This window comes from Drosophila subobscura, chromosome O (assembly GCF_008121235.1).
Source record: "Drosophila subobscura isolate 14011-0131.10 chromosome O, UCBerk_Dsub_1.0, whole genome shotgun sequence".
Lineage (NCBI taxonomy): Eukaryota > Metazoa > Arthropoda > Insecta > Diptera > Drosophilidae > Drosophila > Drosophila subobscura.
In genome coordinates this window covers 18355629-18372468 of record NC_048533.1, presented here as the reverse complement: position 1 = coordinate 18372468, position 16840 = coordinate 18355629, and the positions used below count along the sequence as shown (strand labels likewise).

The window sequence follows — 16840 nt, the reverse complement described above, 5'->3', positions numbered from 1 at the left end:
ATAATAACTATCGATACAATATACCAAAAAATACCTTTTAATTTTTAAAAATATACCGTAAATATACAGTAATCATAAATCATATTCCTAGATTTTTATGTTCTATTTGATATTACTTTTAACTTAAGACTTTTAACACTGAAATAATAATTATATCCGGCTGAAGAATCAATTTGGCTTATTTTAAATACTCGAAAGTACATCTTTACAGTTGTACATCTTTATTCGAGAATCTGTTAATAATAAAATCAAGAAAATTATCGATGCGTGACATCGATTGCCTTTTCCCTACATAGGCTTTTCCCTACATAGGCTCATCGCACTTCTGACATTTCCACGCTGCTCTTATTATACCCGGTACTCGAAGAGTAAATAGGGTATATTGTATTTGTGCACATAACGGTTGTATGTAACGCACAGAAGGAAACGTCTCCGACCCCATAAAGTATATATATTCTTGATCAGCATCAATAGCCGAGTCGATTGAGCCATGTCTGTCTGTCCGTCCGTCTGTCCGTCTGTCCGTCTGTCCGTCCGTCTTGTTGAGCGCCTGGATCTCAGAGACCATAAAAGCTAGAGCCACCAAATTTTGCATCCAGACTTCTGTATGCTCACACTGTTACAAGTGTATTTCAAAAATCAGCCACGCCCTCTTCCGCCCCCGCAAAAGGGCGAAAACCTCCCAAATCTACAATTTTAAAGATAAAAGAAAACTAAAAACGCCATTCCGTAGGGAATGACCATATCTATCTGATCACCAAATTGGGATCCGATTGGATCATTATTATGGCCACAATGAAGAAATTAAGTAGCAGTGGCTAAACCCACCCTGTCCAGCAGCTTTTGTTGCTTTTACACATTCTCTCATTCACACTCTGCTTCGCGCAGTGGCAGAGGCCTCTTCCCCTGACACGTCTCTGACTCATCCTCTGCCACGACTCTGCCGCTGCCTCTGCCCTGACTCTGCAGTGTGTGTCTCTAGGGGAGGGTGGCGAGCTAAAGGAGCGTGTTGGCGTGAGTAGTGTTGTTGATGTAGATGACAGATGAAGAGAAAATGTAAAATTTGACAAATAACCGCTAAGGTGCAGATGTAGTACTGAGTACCGGGTATAAGAGTTGTGACGCGGCTTAAGACGCGTCTCACAACGTTCCTCCTCGTTTTTATTATTAGTTTACTAAATCAAACATTATGGCTCAATGTTATCATCGATGCTTTATTTTTTCTGCACATTCTTGTATTATATGTACATACATACATACATATGTAGGCTATAAATTACATACAGTATGTATGTGGTTATGAGACACAGCCTCGTATCAGAGAAATATTACAGAATTAATTGAAAAGTTGTGAGGTGAGGTCTGGCTTATTTTTATAAAGCTAGCCCCAACAATTCTTCAATTGGACACAGTGGTAGTGGGTTGGGACCAGTTATCGTTCTCCAAGCAGGCATTCAGCTCCTCAAAGCTGTCGGCAGAGTCCTCCTTGTATACCCTCTCGGCCGTGGTTTGGCAGACATCGAGATCGAAGTCAATGAGAGCTAGCTCCGCGATGAGCTGTTTGTTGAGGTCAGTCGCGTTATTGCCGATGGTATTCAGAATAACAGACTGCTCGGGAGCCTAAACGAATCAAAGGGGAAAGTGTTACATTACACTACGGGATTCCGGGGACTCTTCACTTACGGTCTTGGAATAGCACTCGAAGGCCTTTGTGTTTTCCTTCTCGTACTCGCAACGCATCAGGGCGTCGCAGGTCTCCTTTTGGCCTTGAGGTGATTCCATTGCGGGCGATGCCATAACTGGTGTCGGTCAGCCATTTGGCGGCATTGAACTTTTCGGAGCAGATCTTGTAGTTCTCCTCATACTGGTCAGAGTGTCCCTTCAGGATGGGCAGGTACCAGTCGAAGCAGTGCATGTTGAGGGTGGTGGCTGTTCGCAGACTCTTCGAATTCATCATGAAGTCGATGAGGCTTGCTGAAGGAGCGATGCCAGAGATGGGTGCTGCGGCGGCCAAGGCGACGAGGGCCAGCAGGAGAGTCGAAGTTTTGAAGAACATTTTGACGCGAACAGCTTGGTAAATGAAGTGTGACTAGAAATGTGAAATTTCTGCCTTTTATACACTCAAATTGCGATTGCTTCCGGTAATTTATGATTCGTCCTATTATCGGGGGTACTTTTTGTTGCTATATTTCTTAATATTTGCACTACGACTAGAAGTAGTGCTCTTATCAAATCCACGCCGCGTTCTTCCCCCCACAGGTAGGCGTCAAAAGTTTCGGAAGAAGGCAAGCGTAATTCTTGAAATTACTTCTATCTAACAATAGATTTTTAAATTAAATTAATCAGCATTTTATGAACCTACTTACCTGCGGAAGCTAGGCAATTTTTGCAGTTTGTAGTGCATTCCCGCATTCTTCAGAATACAACAGTAATAAAATGTTTAGGCAAAAACATCCGTGGTTGGTGGAACAGCAAAATGAAAATCGATTCTAATAAATAACATTACCCGAATCCATTTTTCCGCTCCGAACCAAACCTTTTTTTTTGTTTATAGATTTAGTTCTTTTTTTTTTCACATAACTTAAGTATTTTTCATCTCTTTGCCGTTCTAAAAAGCTAATAAAAGCAACGATTTGGAATACTTTTTGGTTCTAGCTTATTAAATTATTCATTATTCATCAAAAATTATTTTTAGCAGCATCAAATCGAACCGCTACCTCTGAAAAAGGCATATAAAATATACATATAACAGTTTTTTTAAATTGTTTTAAAAAAAATTTTGTCATAGAAAAAAAATGTAAAGCCCTCAGTTTATCAGACAAAGTCATTTTGGTTCGAAGTGTACATTAAAAGTGCGATTTTGACGGGTAGTGCAATTTATTGCTTCAACATTTGAACTCGCAACTGCTTTTGTCCCCATTGTCGCCCTCTGTCGGCAAGGGGTTACAGAATGATTAAATCTATTGTTTTGAATATTGCAACCGATGCGATAGTGTGTTCCGCTTGGGCAAGGCGCCATCTATCGGTAAAAATTTTGTGTACCAATTTTGTCCATCAGCAGTTAATTGTACATCATTTAATGAATATATTTGTACAAATGCAGGCAAATACACCAACAGTAGCATAATGAAATGCAAACGGATAGATATTATCGGGTTGTTCATAGAGTGGCACCTTGTCGACAGAGTGCGAAGGCTCCAAAATCCGTTGTGAGCTCAAAAGTTGAGTTAATTTTGTTAGTTCCACCAACATTTAATGACCGTTGTTTCCGCAAGAAAGCGGAAATCTTTTATACTCCTATTTCCATTAATTGCTTCGTTTCCGCCGGATAGCAAGTTTATAAATATTGATAAATGAATTTAAAAATATTTTATTAATATAATAATATATAATATAAATAATATTTATTAATATTATACATAGTCTCATCGCACATCAGATTTCTGGAATTATCTTTTAATGACACGCTGCTCCAATTTTTATACCCGGTACTCGAAGAGTAAATAGGGTATATTGTATTTGTGCGAATAACGGTTGTATGTAACGCACAGAAGGAAACGTTTCCGACCCCATAAAGTATATACATATATTCTTGATCAGCATCAATAGCCGAGTCGATAGAGCCATGTCTGTCTGTCCCTCCTGATGAGCGCCTAGTACTCAGAGACCATAAGAGCTAGAGCCACCATATTTTGCATCCAGACTTCTGTATGCTCACACTGTTACAAGTATATTTCAAAAATTAGCCCCGCCCCCTTCCGCCTCCGCAAAAGGGCGAAAAACTCCCAAATCTACAATTTAGAGGATAACAGAAAACTTCCGTAGGGAATGACCATATCTATCAGATCACCAAATTGGGCTCCAATTGGATCATTATTATAGCCTCAATGAAGAAATTAATTTGCAGTGACTAAACCCACCCCGTCCCGCAGCTTATATTTGTTTTTTTCACATTCTCTCATTCACACTCTGCTTCGCGCAGTGTTTGCGGCCGCTGCCTCTGACACGTCTCTGCCTCTGTCTCTGCCGCGCCTCTGCCCTGCCTCTGCAGTGTGGGGAGGGTGGCGAGCTAAAGGAGCGTGTTGGCGTGAGTAGTGTTGTTGATGTAGATGACAGATGAAGAAAAAATGTAAAATTTGACAAATAACCGCTAAAGTGCAGATGTAGTACTGAGTGCCGGGTATAAAAGTTGTGACGCGTAAGAAGCGTCTCACACGTCCTTCTCGTTATTAATAGGTTCAAAAGATTAATGTTGTCTTCGAACGAGTTTATTATTTCTGCACATTCTTGTATTATAAATAAACTTCACCAAACTTCAAGGTTTATCTTAACGAGTTAAATATTCAATGTTCATTCAGGAAGCATGCAAAAAGATGTTCAACTAGAGGAATATTCCAGAAGTAATTGAAAAGTTGTGAGGTGAGGGCTGGCTTATTTTTATAAAGCTAGCCCCAACAATTCTTCAATTGGACACAGTGGTGGTGGGTTGGGACCAGTTATCGTTCTCCAAGCAGGCATTCAGCTCCTCAAAGCTGTCGGCAGAGTCCTCCTTGTATACCCTCTCGGCCGTGGTTTGGCAGACATCGAGATCGAAGTCAATGAGAGCTAGCTCCGCGATGAGCTGTTTGTTGAGGTCAGTCGCGTTATTGCCGATGGTATTCAGAATAACAGACTGCTCGGGAGCCTAAACGAATCAAAGGGGAAAGTGTTACATTACACTACGGGATTCCGGGGACTCTTCACTTACGGTCTTGGAATAGCACTCGAAGGCCTTTGTGTTTTCCTTCTCGTACTCGCAACGCATCAGGGCGTCGCAGGTCTCCTTGGCCTTGGAGGTGATTCCATTGCGGGCGATGCCATAACTGGTGTCGGTCAACCATTTGGCGGCATTGAACTTTTCGGAGCAGATCTTGTAGTTCTCCTCATACTGGTCAGAGTGTCCCTTCAGGATGGGCAGGTACCAGTCGAAGCAGTGCATGTTGAGGGTGGTGGCTGTTCGCAGACTCTTCGAATTCATCATGAAGTCGATGAGGCTTGCTGAAGGAGCGATGCCAGAGATGGGTGCTGCGGCGGCCAAGGCGACGAGGGCCAGCAGGAGAGTCGAAGTTTTGAAGAACATTTTGACGCGAACAGCTTGGTAAATGAAGTGTGACTAGAAATGTGAAATTTCTGCCTTTTATACACTCAAATTGCGATTGCTTCCGGTAATTTATGATTCGTCCTATTATCGGGGGTACTTTTTGTTGCTATATTTCTTAATATTTGTATGCATACGACTAGAAGTAGTGCTCTTATCAAAAATCCACGCCGCGTTCTTCCCCCCACAGGTAGGCGTCAAAAGTTTCGGAAGAAGGCAAGCGAAATTCCTGAAATTACGTCTATCTAACAATAGATTTTTAAATTAAATTAATCAGAATTTTATGAACCTACTTACCTGCGGAAGCTAGTTTGAAGTGCATTCCCGCATTCTTCAGAACACAACAGTCATAAAATGTTTAGGCAAAAACATCCGTGATTGGTAGAACAGCAAAATGAAAATCGATTCTAATAAATAACATTACCCGAATCCATTTTTCCGCTCCGAACCAAACCTTTTTTTTTGTTTATAGATTTAGTTCTTTTTTTTTTTTCATAACTTAAGTATTTTTCATCTCTTTGCCGTTCTAAAAAGCTAATAAAAGCAACGATTTGGAATACTTTTTGGTTCTAGCTTATTAAATTATTCATTATTCATCAAAAATTATTTTTAGCAGCATCAAATCGAACCGCTACCTCTGAAAAAGGCATATAAAATATACATATAACAGTTTTTTTAAATTGTTTTAAAAAAAATTTTGTCATAGAAAAAAAATGTAAAGCCCTCAGTTTATCAGACAAAGTCATTTTGGTTCGAAGTGTACATTAAAAGTGCGATTTTGACGGGTAGTGCAATTTATTGCTTCAACATTTGAACTCGCAACTGCTTTTGTCCCCATTGTCGCCCTCTGTCGGCAAGGGGTTACAGAATGATCAAATCTATTGGTTTGAATATTGCAACCGATGCGATAGTTTGTTCCGCTTGGGCAAGGCGCCATCTATCGGTAAAAATTTTGTGTCCCAATTTTGTCCATCAGCAGTTAATTGTACATCATTTAATGAATATATTTGTACAAATGCAGGCAAATACACCACATGGAGCCTCCTTAGTATTCCGACAGATGGACCAAGGAAACTATCGCATCGGTTGCAATGGAACAGTAGCATAATGAAATGCAAACGGATAGATATTATCGGGTTGTTCATAGAGTGGCCCCTTGTCGACAGAAGGCGAAGGCTCCAAAATCCGTTGTGAGCTCAAAAGTTGAGTTAATTTTGTTAGTTCCACCAACATTTAATGACCGTTGTTTCCGCAAGAAAGCGGAAATCTTTTATACTCCTATTTCCATTAATTGCTTCGTTTCCGCCGGATAGCAAGTTTATAAATATTGATAAATGAATTTAAAAATATTTTGGTAGATTGACATAGTTTCAAGAATTACGCTTGCATTTTTCCGAAACAGAACAATTAGCAGAATAATTAATTGCCGTTCCGCCAGCGCTGCTCTTCTGAACAATGATCGATGCGTGACATCGATCGACCTGCCCCTATTTATACATAGTTTCATCGCACATCAGATTTCTGGAATTATCTTTTAATGACACGCTGCTCCAATTTTTATACCCGGTACTCGAAGAGTAAATAGGGTATATTGTATTTGTGCGAATAACGGTTGTATGTAACGCACAGAAGGAAACGTTTCCGACCCCATAAAGTATATACATATATTCTTGATCAGCATCAATAGCCGAGTCGATAGAGCCATGTCTGTCTGTCCCTCCTGATGAGCGCCTAGTACTCAGAAACCATAAGAGCTAGAGCCACCATATTTTGCATCCAGACTTCTGTATGCTCACACTGTTACAAGTATATTTTTCTAAAATTAGCCCCGCCCCCTTCCGCCTCCGCAAAAGGGCGAAAAACTCCCAAATCTACAATTTAGAGGATAACAGAAAACTTCCGTAGGGAATGACCATATCTATCAGATCACCAAATTGGGCTCCAATTGGATCATTATTATAGCCTCAATGAAGAAATTAATTTGCAGTGACTAAACCCACCCCGTCCCGCAGCTTATATTTGTTTTTTCACATTCTCTCATTCACACTCTGCTTCGCGCAGTGTTTGCGGCCGCTGCCTCTGACACGTCTCTGCCTCTGTCTCTGCCGCGCCTCTGCCCTGCCTCTGCAGTGTGGGGAGGGTGGCGAGCTAAAGGAGCGTGTTGGCGTGAGTAGTGTTGTTGATGTAGATGACAGATGAAGAAAAAATGTAAAATTTGACAAATAACCGCTAAAGTGCAGATGTAGTACTGAGTGCCGGGTATAAAAGTTGTGACGCGTAAGAAGCGTCTCACACGTCCTTCTCGTTATTAATAGGTTCAAAAGATTAATGTTGTCTTCGAACGAGTTTATTATTTCTGCACATTCTTGTATTATAAATAAACTTCACCAAACTTCAAGGTTTATCTTAACGAGTTAAATATTCAATGTTCATTCAGGAAGTATGCAAAAAGATGTTCAACTAGAGGAATATTCCAGAAGTAATTGAAAAGTTGTGAGGTGAGGGATGGCTTATTTTTATAAAGCTAGCCCCAACAATTCTTCAATTGGACACAGTGGTGGTGGGTTGGGACCAGTTATCGTTCTCCAAGCAGGCATTCAGCTCCTCAAAGCTGTCGGCAGAGTCCTCCTTGTATACCCTCTCGGCCGTGGTTTGGCAGACATCGAGATCGAAGTCAATGAGAGCTAGCTCCGCGATGAGCTGTTTGTTGAGGTCAGTCGCGTTATTGCCGATGGTATTCAGAATAACAGACTGCTCGGGAGCCTAAACGAATCAAAGGGGAAAGTGTTACATTACACTACGGGATTCCGGGGACTCTTCACTTACGGTCTTGGAATAGCACTCGAAGGCCTTTGTGTTTTCCTTCTCGTACTCGCAACGCATCAGGGCGTCGCAGGTCTCTTTGGCCTTGGAGGTGATTCCATTGCGGGCGATGCCATAACTGGTGTCGGTCAGCCATTTGGCGGCATTGAACTTTTCGGCGCAGACCTTGTAGTTCTCCTCATACTGGTCAGAGTGTCCCTTCAGGATGGGCAGGTACCAGTCGAAGCAGTGCATGTTGAGGGTGGTGGATGAAGTCGATGAGGCTTGCTGAAGGAGCGATGCCAGAGATGGGTGCTGCGGCGGCCAAGGCGACGAGGGCCAGCAGGAGAGTCGAAGTTTTGAAGAACATTTTGACGCGAACAGCTTGGTAAATGAAGTGTGACTAGAAATGTGAAATTTCTGCCTTTTATACACTCAAATTGCGATTGCTTCCGGTAATTTATGATTCGTCCTATTATCGGGGGTACTTTTTGTTGCTATATTTCTTAATATTTGCACTACGACTAGAAGTAGTGCTCTTATCAAATCCACGCCGCGTTCTTCCCCCCACAGGTAGGCGTCAAAAGTTTCGGAAGAAGGCAAGCGAAATTCCTGAAATTACGTCTATCTAACAATAGATTTTTAAATTCATATTTTATTAACCTACTATCCGGCGGAAGGTAGGCTAATTTAGGAATTTATACTGCCGGTCATATACAAATATTCCCGCATACCCGAAACCATTTTTCCCCATGGATGTACATATGTACATACATATGTAACACACAGAAGGAAACGTCTCCGACCCCAACAAGTAAATATATTCTTGATCAGCATCAATGGAAGAGTCGATATAGCCGTGTCAGTCTGTCTTGTTTGTCGACTAGTTCTCAGAGACTATAAGTCTTTGCAAAAATATGGATATTTGTGCGGTACTTTTTACGAAATTTTGACTTCAATTTCGACTTAGGAAAAAAAATCATAATTCTAAAAAAAATGTAGAGGCATCAGTTCATCAGAAAAAGTCGGTTTGGTTGGCAGCGTTTATTGAAACTGCAATTTTTTCGGGTAGTGTAATTTATGGCTTCAACATTTGAACCCGCAACGGCTTTTGTCGCCCTCTGCCCACAAGGGGTCACACAATGAGTTTGACTTTCATCTCGTCTTGGGCTAAGCGCCATCTATCGGTGTGCTACTCTTAGGAGCTTTGATGTACAAATTTCGTCTCTCACCATAATTTGTACATTACTTGTGCAAATGCTTTCAAATTCAACAGATAGTGTGGCACGAACTTGGTGTACATGGAGCCTTCTTGGTATTCCGATAGATGGCAGTCAGCCCCAGCCTGACAAACTATCGTATCGGCTGCACTGGAACAGTTGCAAATTGAAATACAAACCGATAGGTATTCTCAGGAAGCTCTTAGTGTGGCCTCTTGTCGAGAGATGGCGATAATGGCACCAAAAACAATTGCGAGTTCAAATCTAGAAGCAATCATTTATTTATTTGACAATTATTTTTATATTGATGGTGGCAGAAATTACGTGTGTTTTTACCGAAACATTTTATGACCGTTGTGTACGGAAGAAAGCGGAAGTCGCTGATAACTATTTTCCGCCCGATAGCAGACTAATAAATATTTTATTAATTTAACTTAATTCCAGCAATTACGCTTGCTTTCTGCCGAAACTTTTTACGACTGCCTGTGTGGGAAGAACGCGGTGTGGCTTTGATAAGAGCACTACTTCTATTATTATGCATACAAATCTTAATAAACGTAAACCCGATAATATGGCGATCACCAATCTCAATTTGAGTGTATAAAAGGAAAACTTTTCACCTTTCTTGACACACTTCATTCTCTAAGCAGTTCGCGTCAAAATGTTCTTCAAAACTTCGACTCTCCTGCTGGCCCTCGTCGCCTTGGCCGCCGCAGCACCCATCTCTGGCATCGCTCCTTCAGCTAGCCTCATCGACTTCATGATGCAAGCGCAGAGTCTGCGAACAGCCACCACCCTCAACATGCACTGCTTCGACTGGTACCTGCCCATCCTGAAGGGACACTCTGACCAGTATGAGGAGAACTACAAGGTCTGCGCCGAAAAGTTCAATGCCGCCAAATGGCTGACCGACACCAGTTATGGCATCGCCCGCAATGGAATCACCTCCAAGGCCAAGGAGACCTGCGACGCCCTGATGCGTTGCGAGTACGAGAAGGAAAACACAAAGGCCTTCGAGTGCTATTCCAAGACCGTAAGTGAAGAGTCCCCGGAATCCCGTAGTGTAATGTAACACTTTCCCCTTTGATTCGTTTAGGCTCCCGAGCAGTCTGTTATTCTGAATACCATCGGCAATAACGCGACTGACCTCAACAAACAGCTCATCGCGGAGCTAGCTCTCATTGACTTCGATCTCGATGTCTGCCAAACCACGGCCGAGAGGGTATACAAGGAGGACTCTGCCGACAGCTTTGAGGAGCTGAATGCCTGCTTGGAGAACGATAACTGGTCCCAACCCACTACCACTGTGTCCAATTGAAGAATTGTTGGGGCTAGCTTTATAAAAATAAGCCAGACCTCACCTCACAACTTTTCAATTAATTCTGTAATATTTCTCTAATTGAACATATTTATGCTTCCAAAATGAACATTGAATATTTAAGTCGTTAAGATAAACCTTGAAGGGTGGTGAAGCTTACCTATAAAACAGGAATGTGCACAAAAAGTAAACTTTTTCGAAGATAACATTAAGACATAAGTTTGATTGTTTAAACTAATAATAAAAACCAGAGCAGCGTGTAATTAAAAGATAATGTCAGAAGTCGGATGGGCGATAGGCCTCAATATAAATACGGGCAGGGCGTTCGATGTCAGGCAAGTTCTGTTCCAAACATGTATCAGAAGTCATACCCGATCGTGGTGCTCTCGCTATGCCTGAGCGTTGTCCTGGCCAGCCGCCTGCAAGCGCCACCCCACAAGCCTCAGGCCCACATCCAGGAGCTGAAGGCGGAGAGCCAGGACCTGGCCAGTGCACATAGCCAGGGGTCGAACCTTTGCTTCAGCACGTACCTTCCCATCATGGATAAAATTAACGCCGCGTATGAAACCGACTTCGAGGGCTGCATCAACAACTATGAAAACGCGAGCCTCGCCGTCGACGCCAAGTACACTTCCGCTTTCGAGGAGATCGTGAATAATGCCGAGAGGTCGTGCAGAAACCTGCATGCGTGTCAATATTGGTCCTATTCGAAGATGCCCCTCGAGGATGTGTTGTCAGGACTCGATTGCGCCACCTCTGTGGTACGTAATTGGCAATTGTGCGCCATCGAAATATTCGTGTACGGTCTCCGATTCGTTTCAGGCTGCCGATGATGCCAAGATCTTTTACAACATCTCGAACACTGCCACGGAGCTCGGTGCTAAGATTCAGGCGGACTATCTCTCCATCGAGAGTAGGAAGGACTTGTGCGTGAACGATGCCGAGAGGACATATGTGGAGGGCACAACGAGCATCTATGAGCAGTTGAATGCTTGCTTAAGGGGCGATACTGTACCTACCCCATCCCCGGCCACACCAGCACCAGCTGGGTTTTAGTAATATTAAAGCTCACTCACAAGATATATTTGTAAATTCAATAAATAAAAACCTCGAGCAAATATAATTTCTAGTTCAAATATTTAATATTTCATTCTTGATGGAGATTGCATTCTCTAGAGAGCGTTAAGCCGTTTTTGGTGCGGTTTTAATATAATCTCGCTAAAAAGCAGATAAAGCGCAAACAACAAAGGACGATGCATACAGCTTCTTGATATTTGCTTTTAAAATCATTTAAAATAAAACTAAATTCTTTCTACAAACCTAAAGTGGCGCATTCGAAACGTTATACGAAAAATGAAATGAAAATCGGAACTTTCTGGTTCACAATTTGAAGAGTTTTAGATACGAGGTGAGTTTGTCCTTAAAATTATTTATATTTGTAATGCGATAAAGTTGTTAAGAATGGATTGGAAGATAGTTTATGGATCTCTCCATCAAACTACATTAGAAATCATTACAATTTGTTTGATTTATTGAAAATGCAGAGCCACGGTAGTAGTCCGATCTGATAAGATGGTAAGGACACCTGTCGGAAAGGTGGACCAATTACATAAGATGGTGAAAATTCAGCAAAGACACTTAATCTAGCTTGATGAGCTATTAGTTCTGTAGAATTCTGTATGTACAAAATCACCCGAGACACGATTTTGTCCGCTTGTATGCAGGGCTAAGATAGAATCCTCGAGCTAGAACATCTTATTTAATTGGAAGTGTGTGCAGAAGTTGGCCGGAAGGATTGAAAACAATAATTAATTAAGAGATACTGTCTTCCAGACTTGACATTTCCTCCGACAAGACACAATTAAAGCAGATAAAGATTAGGTTCTCCCTCGATCGCTATAAAAGGCACCAGCACTTATCCATTTCTATCCAGTTGTGAGTTCGACTAGTGAGACCTCGCAATGCTTTTCAAATACGCCCTGTTGATGGCCACGCTCGTCCTGGGCCTGGTGCTGGGTTCTGTACCGAAGCTCAAGCGACCAACGACTCCGAAGATTCACAGTTTGGAGCAACAGTCAGAGCTTCTGTCCGTCCAGAATCCCTCGCTGACGCAAATGTGTTTTGGCTACTATGGACCCAAGCTAAATACAGTTTCCAGCAAATACGAGGGTGATTACATGCAGTGCACCGACTCCTTCGAGAAGTCCAGCCAGGCGATATACTGCAACTGGAACAGTACGCTCTTTGGACTAGCAAGCACAGGAGACTATGGATGCAATACCTTCGCCGACTGCTCCACAATTGTTGATTATGTGGAGGCCTTTGAGTGCTTCGCCAGAGTGGTAAGTGGACGATGTCAGCTGCGTTTTATCGAGATGAAGTCACATTTTGGGTGTCTCTCTCTCTCTCTCTGGATGTTTTGCAGGGGGCCCAAGAGTCCAAGACGATGTATGCGATTTCGGCAAACGCCACCGAATCGGCTGCCACCATTCAGATGCAACTTCAGACGAAGGAGAACCAACTGGCCATGTGCGTGAATGAAGCTGACAGATACTTCGTGGAGGATACAACCACCATGTATGAGGAATTGAACGCCTGCCTCAATGGTCTCCCAGTGGATCATACTACATCGGCACCCACAACTACTATAGATTATCGAACGACAGGATTTTAGTGTAACCAACTTGAAGAGTAACAATTAAATCAGAAGGTATATCATTCCAGTCGATTCCCATACTCATTCCCGTACTCCCCTTGGACCACCCGAAACCGAAACAATCCAACTAATTTCTTTTATGTCAACATTTTACGACAAAGTTGTTCCCACAGCCAGGTCAAGATGAACTGACCGATATCGTGAATCGGGATCGCTCAATGGTCCCTGTGCGTGTACGTGTGCACATCCTTATCCTCTGGCACTGCCACACCCAGCAACGTGTGGCAGGTACACGCGGAAATCAGTTCGAGTCGGAGCCAAGAGTTAGTTGCCTTTGAAATGTTGCCGACATTCTTTCTTGCCGGGTTCCCAAATTTTGCGCTTAATTAATTGTGAAATATGGGCTGGAAAATCAATTGACAATTGCGATTTTTGCCTTTGCTCACAATTGAGTTGTAATCGTAAGCCACGTTGGCCAGCTCAACTTATGCAAGTGGAGTCGGGGCCAAGTAGGCGTCAAACTGTTGCTCTTGTTGTGGCTGGTGAGGCTGTTGTTGTTGGTGGAAAGGATCGTCGAACTCTGGAACGGGGCTGCGTTCATTTGCCGGCCGATACGACGACGACGTCGATGGAACTACTCGTACAATTGCCAGTCATGTCTTCATAAATTTTATTGAATTGAACCGCCTGCCGCCTGGCGGGGCCTGGACGTGGACGGGCCCAGACCTGGGCAGACGGGGCAGGCATTCAGTCTTCAACATGCGCCAAAAACATACAAAACGGCTCCGCGTCTGAGCGGAGACGGAGTCGCAGGAGGATGATGGCTTGGGGGTCGCCTGAACTGGGCTGGCCAACGAGCGGAGGAGGCGGAGGAGTGCCAGTTCCAGTGCCAGTGCCTAGAGTCGGCCTTTGGGGGCTTGCGTCTATTCCGACCATTTCATCTTTCGCCGACGGCGTATGGCTCATGTTGTACGTAGCCTTAAATTGAATCGTTACAAATTTTGTTGCTCGTTATAGCAAGCGTTTTATTGCTTAACCAGTTTGGCTCAATCGCCAATGCAAAGCAGACGCAGGCATCGCCATCGACATCGCCATCGGGCCCAGAGATCGGGCCCAGAGCCAAAACCAATCCGGAGATTATGATCGCTAAATGGTACCGAGTCCCAGTTACAGAACCTCGCCCTCAGCCTTGCCCTCATTCGGATCTGATCTGCGGCAGAGGCCTCCTCAAACGGTAGCCTCTCGGGTACGCCCAGGCTGCTGGCAGCGTTTAATAACTTCATTAAATGCCCTTTGACATTTATGCCAGACACACTTATTTATGTCCCAGCACTCTCTCCTATCGCCGCACAGATCGGCAGGACAGGTAGCCCGGGGGAACTCTATAAATTACATAGTCATCTGATAAACGAAACTGTTTACAAGCCAAGGCTCGAGGCCGAGACCAGCACGCCCACAGTAGCCACCACGGAGACGAGGAAAAGGTCGCACGGCAGCGGCAGCGGCAGCGGCGCTCGACCGCGGAGATCGACAATTCCTAGTCGGTTGTCCTCACGATTAGTCTCTTTTCTGCTGCTTCATTTAGTTATATTTTGATGGTATTCGGTTCTTAAAAAGCAGCCCCGAGTCAGAGCTAATTGCTCTAATTTCCAGCTAAGCAGACGCGATCCTGACATTCCTCTTGGGCCGCTGTATCCGTGTCTGTCGCTCGCCATGCCATAAATATCGGCTCTTGATCGGATCAGCGATCAGCGCAGCTTGCGCTCGCCGATGCTTATCAAACAGGGCCTGAGCCCTGTCCTGGGATCCGAATTTGTCTCCGACTTTTTGTATTATTTTGTTTTACTCTTTTTTTGTCTTTTGGCTGTCGTCGGGTCTTTTGGCAAACAATGGTTCTGTGGCCGGCATTTGAATTTGACTTGGCCAAGCTCCAGCCTCAGCTGCAAAGATTTATTACGCCCAATGCCCTACAATCTTGAGGGGACATTGCACTGGCTCTCCTTATCGCAGACAGTTCTCAGCCACTCAACTATGGGGAGCACGTGGCAACGCGAACTCGAGCACTACTTGAGGCCTGTAATCAGAACTTTGATAGTACAAACGACTCATAATTGAACAGCTAATTGGAGCTGATATAGAACTTGAGTTGGTAGCATGAAATTTGCACTTTTTAATCTGCTCAAAGAGTTTCTTTTTGTAGATTCTAGTGCCAGATATGATGGACATTTTATTCGGTTTATTCATTTAATTCTTAATTCTAGTTCTGAATATAAAAATAAAAATTCAAGAGCATTTAGTCTTCGTCTTGATTGAGATCTGTTTTGAAGCTCCGAACTGCCGCTGTGATTTTTGCGTATTTTTCCCCCAATAAGAACAGAAGAAAATAAACCGAAAAGTGATCGATATGCGGCGGCCATCCGACAGAACTTCGTTATCGTTCTCATTGTTGCTGGCTGTGTGGAGCAGAGCACAGCACAAAATTATTATGTATCTCGAAGCGATTAACAGACGCATTTCAATTTTATTGCGCCAGATCATTATCGGAGCGCAGATTGAATGAACCCTTTTTTCCCTGTTGTTTCTGCCGCTGAGGCTGAAAACTGTTCGACAACAAATCATTAGATCATGGTCATGATCTTAACAAAATGGTAATAACAAAAACGAAGCACACACAAAAAGACAGCAACAGCAACAGAAACAGAAACCGAAACCAAAACCGTCAAGAAAAGCCAGCCAGGCGATTTTGGCATCAAAGACAAACCGAAATTAACATCAAGGCGCGAAGAGAAACTTTCGTTTCCTTTCCAGCTCGGGTCTGTCCCCTGATTTCACCCAGTGCCACACTTTGGCCAATGCCAGCCCAAAGGAGAACACCATCCACATGATCATTGGGATGATCATCTGCAGCTAAGCGGAGACGTGCCATTGCGGGTGGCTTTGCTGATTAGACAACAAGTGTCTAGGCGGTCTTTTCAAAAGCCAAATCCACTAATGAGATGGCCAAATGCTCAGAAAAAGAGCCAACAAAGCCCCATTCAGAAGGTGTGAAAATCGATTGGAACACCAACTGAGGCCTGAGGCTTGAGGCCTGAGGCAGAGTCAGAGGCGGAGGCCCAGTGAGCAAATAAATTAATCAAAAGGAAATCGGCGTTAAAAGCAAATGAGTTACCCACCGTTGACGGCTAATTCACATATGATTTATTTTATAAATTAGGCATCCGGCAGCAGAGACAGAGGCAGTGCCGCGGCAGCCACAACAGCGGAGATCAAAGATGGAACGCAGATCGGGAATCGCACTTAGCTCCATTCGGTTGTCAAATAATCGCTGGCTTTTTGATCCCACCGCCTCTGAGCTGGGCTCCTCTTTGGTGAGCGTTCACCTGCGACAAAGCACTTCGGAAGCGGCTTCTGTGGCCAAAAACCCAAAACGAAACGGTTTAATTTGTTTGTGCAGCGGCAGCGTTTGGTAATGAAACGCTAAGTGGCCAACAGTTGTTTAACCAAGGGCCAAAACTGTTTACTTTTGCCGGATTCGCCTGACAAATTGTTTGACTCTGACTCTGACTTCGACTCCGACTCTGCTCGAAAATTGGCTGGCAAAAGGGTTCTTGGGTTGAGAAGTCCTCTCCTTCCATTCAAATCTCCCATCGCTGTTCAGCGTTTATCAATTTAAGAACACAACTTTATCGCTTAATCCCCGACTTTTC

The 16840-nt window shown here is 43.5% G+C and overlaps 6 protein-coding genes across 6 annotated transcripts; 3 read left to right on the top strand and 3 right to left on the bottom strand.

Annotated features, from left to right (window-relative positions):
* Positions 1–1194: 1194 nt before the first annotated feature.
* LOC117896944 lies at positions 1195–1797 on the bottom strand. The gene is made up of 2 exons (XM_034805487.1): positions 1684–1797; positions 1195–1620 (listed from the first exon to the last, which is right to left on the bottom strand). The coding sequence occupies exons 1-2, from the start codon at positions 1795–1797 to the stop codon at positions 1399–1401; spliced, it is 336 nt and encodes a 111-aa protein (XP_034661378.1). The 3' UTR covers positions 1195–1398.
* Positions 1798–4375: 2578 nt separating this feature from the next.
* Positions 4376–5217, bottom strand: LOC117896941. The gene is made up of 2 exons (XM_034805485.1): positions 4748–5217; positions 4376–4684 (listed from the first exon to the last, which is right to left on the bottom strand). Exons 1-2 carry the CDS (start codon positions 5117–5119, stop codon positions 4463–4465), a joined length of 594 nt encoding a protein of 197 aa, XP_034661376.1. The 5' UTR covers positions 5120–5217; the 3' UTR covers positions 4376–4462.
* Positions 5218–7605: 2388 nt separating this feature from the next.
* Positions 7606–8211, bottom strand: LOC117896932. Its single transcript, XM_034805472.1, has 2 exons — positions 7964–8211; positions 7606–7900 (listed from the first exon to the last, which is right to left on the bottom strand). The coding sequence occupies exons 1-2, from the start codon at positions 8192–8194 to the stop codon at positions 7679–7681; spliced, it is 453 nt and encodes a 150-aa protein (XP_034661363.1). The 5' UTR covers positions 8195–8211; the 3' UTR covers positions 7606–7678.
* Positions 8212–9809: 1598 nt separating this feature from the next.
* LOC117896752 lies at positions 9810–10555 on the top strand. The gene is made up of 2 exons (XM_034805222.1): positions 9810–10192; positions 10256–10555. The coding sequence occupies exons 1-2, from the start codon at positions 9821–9823 to the stop codon at positions 10475–10477; spliced, it is 594 nt and encodes a 197-aa protein (XP_034661113.1). The 5' UTR covers positions 9810–9820; the 3' UTR covers positions 10478–10555.
* A 243-nt stretch (positions 10556–10798) lies between these two features.
* LOC117899081 lies at positions 10799–11533 on the top strand. Its single transcript, XM_034808850.1, has 2 exons — positions 10799–11238; positions 11300–11533. The coding sequence occupies exons 1-2, from the start codon at positions 10831–10833 to the stop codon at positions 11531–11533; spliced, it is 642 nt and encodes a 213-aa protein (XP_034664741.1). The 5' UTR covers positions 10799–10830.
* Positions 11534–12418: 885 nt separating this feature from the next.
* Positions 12419–13180, top strand: LOC117897190. Its single transcript, XM_034805890.1, has 2 exons — positions 12419–12819; positions 12903–13180. Exons 1-2 carry the CDS (start codon positions 12439–12441, stop codon positions 13149–13151), a joined length of 630 nt encoding a protein of 209 aa, XP_034661781.1. The 5' UTR covers positions 12419–12438; the 3' UTR covers positions 13152–13180.
* Positions 13181–16840: the final 3660 nt, after the last annotated feature.

Coding starts and splice junctions, on each gene's coding strand:
- LOC117896941 (XM_034805485.1), bottom strand. CDS start 5,119: ATGTTCTTCAAAACTTCGACTCTCCTGCTGGCCCTCGTCGCCTTGGCC. Junction 4,685..4,747: donor TCGAGTGCTATTCCAAGACC/GTAAGTGAAGAG, acceptor TGATTCGTTTAG/GCTCCCGAGCAGTCTGTTAT.
- LOC117899081 (XM_034808850.1), top strand. CDS start 10,831: ATGTATCAGAAGTCATACCCGATCGTGGTGCTCTCGCTATGCCTGAGC. Junction 11,239..11,299: donor TCGATTGCGCCACCTCTGTG/GTACGTAATTGG, acceptor GATTCGTTTCAG/GCTGCCGATGATGCCAAGAT.
- LOC117896932 (XM_034805472.1), bottom strand. CDS start 8,194: ATGCACTGCTTCGACTGGTACCTGCCCATCCTGAAGGGACACTCTGAC. Junction 7,901..7,963: donor TCGAGTGCTATTCCAAGACC/GTAAGTGAAGAG, acceptor TGATTCGTTTAG/GCTCCCGAGCAGTCTGTTAT.
- LOC117896944 (XM_034805487.1), bottom strand. CDS start 1,797: ATGGCATCGCCCGCAATGGAATCACCTCAAGGCCAAAAGGAGACCTGC. Junction 1,621..1,683: donor TCGAGTGCTATTCCAAGACC/GTAAGTGAAGAG, acceptor TGATTCGTTTAG/GCTCCCGAGCAGTCTGTTAT.
- LOC117896752 (XM_034805222.1), top strand. CDS start 9,821: ATGTTCTTCAAAACTTCGACTCTCCTGCTGGCCCTCGTCGCCTTGGCC. Junction 10,193..10,255: donor TCGAGTGCTATTCCAAGACC/GTAAGTGAAGAG, acceptor TGATTCGTTTAG/GCTCCCGAGCAGTCTGTTAT.
- LOC117897190 (XM_034805890.1), top strand. CDS start 12,439: ATGCTTTTCAAATACGCCCTGTTGATGGCCACGCTCGTCCTGGGCCTG. Junction 12,820..12,902: donor TTGAGTGCTTCGCCAGAGTG/GTAAGTGGACGA, acceptor GATGTTTTGCAG/GGGGCCCAAGAGTCCAAGAC.